Raw genomic sequence first — 8,296 nt, 5'->3', positions numbered from 1 at the left:
AAGCATCTTGGCAATTTCTTATTGACTGGTGAACTAACCTGGGTGTCTCCCGTCTTCTGTCCATATGCAATAGGCGCTCTCATGACCCTGACAAAGAGAGAAAAATAGATTTAATATATCAATTGCTTGTACCACACGAAAACAAGTCACCACAACTACCCATGTGGGATGCAATCATCTCTGGGCTTCATACATTTATTTAAATTAAATGTATCTCCCAGAGTCTTGAATGCAACAAGAAAAAACATTTTGTAATTAGTTTTGCCTCTGTGGACTTGGTGAGGCAATTCAATTAAAACGAATAGTCTAATAATGTCTGAATTACACATAAAATCAGCCTATAATCATGATCAACTTTTTCCCCCCACTGTTATTAAAGTCGCTGAAAACGTATTTTCTCAATTCTTACTTGTCCTTGGTTCAATTAAAATCAAATATTTCTGTCTGTTCTGTTTTTCAGGTCACAGTTGGAAATATTGATGTTGTGTTAAATCCAATATTCTATGGGTCAAACGGTAGACAAATAAGTTAAGCAGTCAGGACAGCTCTCTGTGATATTGACAGATTTAATTGATACTTTGCTAAAGATAAACTTCAGGTGTTTCCCAGGCCATTTAGAATTTAAATCAAGTGACAATCACATCTGCTATTTGACAAGGAAATGTGTTCAGTTTATCAATATCACACATTCTTGCTTCCAGCAAAGCAATTATTTTAACCCTTCAGTAGTTTGATGCGCATGGTCTGAATTTCCACTGATAGATTATTTTTACTCTATTTAAATTAAGCAGACTTAGTTTTAGCTTGACTTTGTATTTCAGAAATCTTTTTATATTATATAAATATTACATACACATTTTACATTTTTTCAAGGAGTATGTTAGTTTTCATCTCTTGGTTTAAGATATAACTGAACATTATTGCCATCCTGATCTTTGTGATGATGTTGGCCAGCATACTGAGATGCAGAAGAAAAAGTCAATATACCCATTCAACTCAATGTTAGTCTCGGCATCATACACATCAATATTCAAGTCAATATACAAGTCAATATTCTGGCAACTGGCTTGTAATATAGATTAAGGTGATCTCCTCAAGATCAGCCATATATGTTCCCATCTCAATTCCACATAAACTTACTTTAGCCTATGTTTATTTGCTCTAAACTTCTCTCCTTTGTTATAGTGTTCTTAAGATGAGATAGTTATCAAGGTGCTATTGGAATTAAAGGGAAACTAATTACTTCCCGATAGTCGCACAAATACAACATAATCACCAAAATGCTGTGCTCTCTTTCCTACACAATTACATTCAATCCACCATAGACAATGCTACCAAAACAATATTTACGGTCCTGTCTTAATGAGGGAGTATGGTGCAGCCACCTTGTTATTCACTGCCCTATTCTTGTGACATGACTGCAGAAGCCTCTCGGCTGTTGCAAGCAGATTATTTGCAGATGATGAGGTCTCTGTGTCAGGTGACAGTGTTGATCATTTCAGCTGTTCTTTAGCCTGACTCATGACTGAAACTGTATTAAGTATAGGGATTTTTTGTAAATGTTGTTTTTGGGTAATTTTTGATAAACAATAAAATGAGCATTTGTGTGAGTTTCTGCATTTTTCATCATCATGTAACTGGAAGAAATTATATTTTGTGCAGGGGAAAAAAAATCCACAAAATGCATTTTTAAAGTCAAATGTATCTGTTTATGTATCAGAAGCCTAATCACACATTATTGTATAATTGTTTGAATATCACTTGCAGGGATATCCATAGGAACCCCACTCTCGACGATCTAATGTCAATTGTTTTTATTGTGTTAGACAGTTTGTACATATTGTTGATGGGAATCAATTTACCGCCTAAATTGAGTACTTTCTGAGAGTTAGGATCAGTGAGCCGCGGATCAGCTGGCTCTCTGTCCATCTGAACAACCCGTGGAACAACCATAACAAACGAACCCATCAGCTGTTAGGTCATTGAAGTCAAATGCATCATGGGAAATGAAGTTCTGTATGAAGGAAAACGCCTTCTGTTTTAGAAAGAGGGAATTCCATCAAAACTACGTCACCCACAATGCCTCGCAGCAACCGTAAACATAGACCTGTCAAAAAACACAAACGCCATCTTGACAGCACCCTCAAAATGGCAGAAAGATGTGAGCTAGAAACCGAGTCCAAACTAAGATTCCTGCTGTCTGTTATTTAAAACAGCACTCGCCAGTTTTTCCATAAACGAGTGGTTATGGGGTTGGTGCTCTACGCGGCAGTTTACAGCCAGTAAAATGGATATACCGACGGCGGTTTTCAACGCGGCGAAAGATGGTAAGCTGAAACTTATCCAGAAGTTGCTGAGCAACAAAACTCCTGAGGAGCTGGAGGCTTTAGCCGAGGAGAAAACCCAGGGAGGAACTCCTCTGCTGATAGCCTCTCGATACGGACACTTAGAAGTTGCAGACTACCTACTTGAACATTGTAAAGCAAATGTTGAACTCGGGGGGGCTGTTAACTTTGACGGCGAGACCATCGAGGGGGCTCCTCCGCTGTGGGCAGCCTCTGCCGCCGGTCACCTGCCTGTGGTGAAGACGCTACTGAAACACGGTGCCTCGGTGAACAACGCGACACTAACTAACTCAACGCCGCTCCGAGCTGCCTGCTTTGACGGCCACCTGGAGATCGTCCGCTACCTGGTGGAGCACAAAGCTGACATGGAGGTAGCCAACCGCCATGGTCATACCTGCCTCATGATCTCCTGTTACAAGGGCCACAAGGAGATAGCCAAGTTCCTACTGGACCGCGGTGCAGATGTCAACCGCAAGAGTGTCAAAGGGAACACCGCCCTGCACGACTGTGCGGAGTCAGGCAGTCTGGACATCATGAAGATGCTGCTAAAGTGCAATGCTCGCATGGAGAGAGATGGATATGGAATGACCCCACTCCTCGCTGCAAGTGTTACAGGTCACACCAACATTGTAGAATATCTGGCCCACCAGCCTCGCACCTCCAGAGAGGAACGAATCGATGCACTCGAACTCCTTGGGGCTACTTTTGTGGACAAAAAACGGGATCTTTTGGGGGCGATGAGGTACTGGAGAAGGGCCATGGAGCTGAGACAACCAGGGGACAAATGTGGATCCCTAGCTAAGCCCCCACCTGGCCCTCCTATCCCGGCCTATGGCTGTGCACAGGAGGTGACAACTGCAGAGGAACTGGAAGCCTTGATCACAGATCCTGACGAAATGAGGATGCAGGCTTTGTTGGTAAGAGAACGCATCCTGGGCCCATCCCACCCAGACACCTCATACTACATCCGCTACAGAGGAGCTGTGTATGCTGACTCCGGCAACTTTGAACGCTGCATCAGCCTGTGGAAATATGCTTTAGACATGCAGCAGAGCAACTTGGACCCTCTCAGTCCCATGACAGCCTCCAGCTTCCTATCCTTTGCAGAGCTTTTCTCTTTTGTACTTCAAGACCGGGCCAAAGGCACCCTGTCAACACGCGTCACTTTCCACGATCTCATGACAGTGCTGGTGAAAAGTGTGAGGGAAGTGGAGAGAGCGGTGGCCCAGAGGGACAACCCTCCAGAGGCTCCTCAGTTCACCAAAGCTCTCTCCATCATCCTGCACCTCATCTTTCTGCTTGAGAAGCTTGAGTGCACCCCGGAGCAGGAGCACCAGAAGAAGCACACAGTGTATCGCCTGCTGAAGCTGAACCCTCGAGGACGCAGTGGCTTTACTCCTCTCCACATGGCTGTAGATAAAGAGACCACCTCTGTGGGCCGCTACCCTGTGGGCCGCTTCCCCTCCCAGGCGGTGGCAGCGCTGCTCCTGGAGTGTGGCGCAGATGTTGATTCACGTGACAGTGAAAACAACACGCCTGTGCACATTGCTGCTAACAACGGTTGTCCGGAGATTATGGCACTACTTATGAAAGCCGGGGCTCACTTTGACGCTACAAATGCAGAGAGGAAGACAGCCTACGAGCTGCTGGATGAGCAGAGCAGCGGGCACCCGGCCCTCTACCCACTGAGCTACGTCACCCTTCAGTGCCTGGCGGCGCGTGCAATTGAAAAGCACAGACTGCCCTACAGGGGACTCATCTCTGAGGAGATGGAGGCTTTCATTGAACTGCACTGACTTGCACTACTGTCCCCTGATGAGAAACCCCTGCACTGTTCTTCCTGTTGTCCACTATGACCTGGCACAAACTTCCCTCTCCACACCAAGCTCCTCATCTTTGTCTCCTTTTGGCCCCTGCTTTGCTCCTGGCCCCACCAACCTTGTGTCACACCAAACCATAGCAATAGATATCTGGCTATCTGTGGTCAGTTATCACTCAATCGTAACACTTAAGTCACATGGACTTTACATTTTTGTAGTGCTATTTAAAGCTGGGTGAAACTTCAATTTGTTATAGGCTTTAATGCGTTTCCCTTAAAAAAGAGACTGGTGGTGCTGGTGTGTGTTTAGTGGTGGCTGGACTGTATGAAAGATGTTTAAATTGTACTGCATCTGATCAAACCAGCCAGATAACATGCATGAAGATGAATAGTGAATATCATCTGCTATTTTTCTTTGAAATTGGAAGGTGTTTGAATTTGCAGTGCCAAATGTCAGCTATGTTCCGTTACAGACTGCAAAGTGATGGCAAAATGAAAAGTACCAAAGTTATTATCCTTATTATTTACGAGCAAAAGTAATGACATAAGGATCAGGAACTCAAGTTCGGAAAGGACAAAGAGCTTGTATTTATTGTTTAGCGAACACTCCCAGTCTCCACACATGTTTACCTATGCAGTTTGTTGATATTCCAGCCAATGTTTTTAAGCAAAGAATTCACTACATTAACAGAATTTACATTGGATTGTTATCCAGTATTTGGCTCAAACCTGGGGCGGCCTCTTTGATGAGGAAATGTTATCTTTTTAATTTATGAATGTTTTCTTAAAACTTCTGCCTATGTCTGAATGAGCACTTTTTAAACTAAAGCCCAAAGATGTGCCTACATCTCTTCTGGGTTATTTCAACATCGCCAAAGATATTCAGTTCACTCAGTCAAAGAAGCATCTTCAGAATTAGGCCGTTTTGTGAAGATAAAACAGCTTAAGCCCCTTTTTGTTTTATTCCTATGGGGTTAAAGTCACATGTTAACTGTCTGAGATCATGTGTAAATTCTGGTTTGGAGTGAATTTTCCCTTTAACCTCAGATGCAGTTCACAGAAATGGAACTGGCAGTTCCTGCATCTTAGTCTTATTGTAATTGTTCTTTTGTTCATCTTGTGTTATCATGAATGTTTGGTCAGTCATTCGTCTGTGCTAAGCACCACCAAGTTGAATGCACACCGAGAGGCTCTAAATCCAAAATGGACAACTCCCATTCAGGCTTTGAACTGATGCTGCCTTTTTCTTCTCAACTGATTCGTTTAACTGATGGTAACTCGAGAACAAAAGTGAGTTGCAGATACTTGAATAAAATTCAGTATCTCAACATAATCTGTGTGCTTCCGTGATGTGTGGGTGAACTCGGTTTTGCTGTGTCTTTTATACATGTGTAATATCTTTTTGATATGGGAATTTATCATTAAGTATCTGAAAACTGAAAATCAATCTCTCTTTCTGTGCCTCAGGGTTGTCACTAGTTCTTCAGCTCGAGTGGTTTTGCTTAAAATGGCAGCATTTGCATTAAGAGCATCATTAAATATATTTCGATGGATAGAAATGGGTGCAGTAGCAGAACATAACAACCCTAGGAACCCGAAAGAGCAGCCAAGGCTATAACAATATCTAATTTAGAGTTAGTCTAGAGTTCATGCAAAGTGTTACATTAACAGGATGTAAAAAAAATAATGGCAGCTCTTTAATTCAGATCTTTATACCAAACATGGGCGTTCCACTGCTCTGCAGACTTAAACTTGAGGGCACAGAAATAAAGCATAACAGAAACGTGATCTTTCTGAGTCCTGCACTCTGAAAGTATAAATAGACTGCAATTAACGTCACTGCTGCAGGGCAGCGGTAGAGACAGGACACTTACCCTGCTAATTTTAGGGATCTTTGCCCTAGCTTAAACTCTGGAAATGGGAATACTGTAACGCTATACAGTGAGACAGGTCACGGGGTGACTGGCAGAGATTGCACACAGACAACAGAGACAGGAAACAGGCAAAATAAGATCTTGCTTATGTTATAGTCGAGGCTTTTGGGATAATAAGCTGCAACAAAAATATATATAATGTAGTATTGTTACTGTACTGTACATGTGACTGGTGTCATGTTGTGAGTATGGGGGAAGCAGCAGCAGCTGGTAAGGAGGGGTTCAAGTCCCTGTGACATTCTGTACATCTACCCTCCTAAATAAGATCATACATATGAGAGCTCCCCTATAGCTGACCTTTGACCTTTCTGTAAAGGGTGCAAGTGGATTGAGGTAGACATTGGATGTAAATGGAAACGTTTCTATTAAAAGCAGGACAGGTGTTAACAGGTCAAAGACAGCTTCAATTGTTTTTGTTTGGAAACAGGAGAGAAAATACTGTATGTCCAATCCTGCATACATTATAGACAGAAACGAATTATTTGTTGTCATTTCAGTGCTTGTCTTTAGTTTCATTCAGTTAAAACATATGTTTTCAGAGCAACACAAGGAACTGTCTCACCTGATGATAGATTATTTAACCTCCTGTAAAAATGCTTCCAATCTCAAGTAAATGCAACATCACATGATAGTAACCACTAGATGTCACTAGCAACAAAGAAAGTCAAACAGGTGCTGCAGCCTTTACATACACTCAAGAACTGTAGCTCCCAATTAGCCTCCCAAGTGAGGGCAGTGAATTAACTTCCCCTGTCTCTTTCTCACACTTTCATGGTGTCAAGAGAGCCACAAAGACAGAGCATGAGTTGTTACCAGTGATTTTTACTAAGCTGTTAGAGAGGGCTGAATACACATTTGTAATGTCTCTGGATGAACAGAAATTCAGGCAGGCAGATTTGCTGAGCCTTTTATTACAGAGCGCTGTTTGAGGATCAGCAAATAAGTTAAAATGAAGCCTCCTTCCTCCACAGTCCCGAAGCAACATGCCAACTCCAACACCACACACAAACAACACCTTAGATGTTGGCCTTGTGGCGGCTGTGTCATGTTGTGTGACCTAAATAGGAGCCCATCTTAAAAAACAAAAGGCTTTGTTCCTCTATATACCATGCTTTAGAGCTAAAGAAAACGGCTTTGTGGTCTTTATTAGTTGTTTATTCATTTTTCAATTTCATCTTTATTTCGTAATAGATTCCATCCGGAAATAGGGTCGGTATTTTAACATGCTGTTCATATCATTAGGCAAAGGTCAGACACTCAATAAAAATGTGTTTCTTGGCAAATACAGTCAGTCATCCTTTGTTTGCCTGCAGCCATTTCCGTTTAATGCATTCTCACTAGCTGCCAAAATAGTTATAGTTTATTGGACATTTTGCCTAAATATAATGGGACATAAGGACAACTATTGTAATTGGACCAACCCTGAAAATCTACTTGTCATGTTTAGACACCATTCTGATCCACATTTCTTGTAAAATAATTTAAAAAAACACCTGAGAGGCTTTTTTAGGGGCAATTTATGAGGATTTATAAAAAATTGTCTATGCTTTCATTAAATGAGGTGCACGAGAATGAGGCAGTAGGCCTATAATTGACAAAAAATGACCATGAAATTGAATCAACACATTTCTAAAACATGTTTTTAATCAAATTAAACTGCAGACCTCCTGTAATATACTGCATTGGTTTTGAGCAAACCTGATAAACGGACTACTACTGAGCACATCGAACGGTAAGGTTATCCTCTCATCTATTGTCCTCAAAATAAGTAACCTTATCTTATCCTATACTTGAATCTACCTCCTGTGTTTTTAATATATTCCCCCAATGTCCCACCGTGAGTGGTGTTCACCCTACATTTATAAAAGTGTCCATGCTGAAATCTAGTTTGGAGTTGTGCTCTGCAGGAGCAGATATGGGCTCTGACTTCCTGCCAGCAGCTATAATTAGACTCTATATTATGGGAATCTACGGGGTTTCAAGGTGCTTATCTTCATTTTGGCCCCCGGGGAGCACAGTGTAAAAATCAGTCACCAACACACAGGGCCGGCCTATACCTCAGCTCTACTTCTTTTGCAGCAGTCAGCATGCAGCCAGAGCTGGAGGAGCTGGGGTTGGAAATGGGGGTAAATAGGGGTGATGGGGGATACGGTTGCTATTGGAGATCTTTCCTGCATCACGTCATGTGTTGGGGGGGG

At 42.2% G+C, this 8,296-nt stretch overlaps 1 protein-coding gene across 1 annotated transcript; it reads left to right on the top strand.

Moving 5' to 3' along the window:
- The first annotated feature begins 2,126 nt into the window (after positions 1–2,126).
- Positions 2,127–5,497, top strand: fem1a (fem-1 homolog a). The gene has a single exon (XM_010785847.1). The coding sequence runs from the start codon at positions 2,288–2,290 to the stop codon at positions 4,139–4,141; it is 1,854 nt and encodes a 617-aa protein (XP_010784149.1). The 5' UTR covers positions 2,127–2,287; the 3' UTR covers positions 4,142–5,497.
- Positions 5,498–8,296: the final 2,799 nt, after the last annotated feature.

Source organism: Notothenia coriiceps, unplaced genomic scaffold, assembly GCF_000735185.1.
Source record: "Notothenia coriiceps isolate Sejong01 unplaced genomic scaffold, NC01 NC01_scaffold00000969, whole genome shotgun sequence".
Taxonomy (NCBI): Eukaryota; Metazoa; Chordata; class Actinopteri; order Perciformes; family Nototheniidae; genus Notothenia; species Notothenia coriiceps.
The sequence above is the reverse complement of the archived record's forward strand: the minus strand, read 5'-3'. Positions and strand labels throughout refer to the sequence as shown.

What these genes read in the sequence shown, in the direction of transcription:
- fem1a (XM_010785847.1), top strand. Translation starts at nt 2,288, where the DNA reads ATGGATATACCGACGGCGGTTTTCAACGCGGCGAAAGATGGTAAGCTG.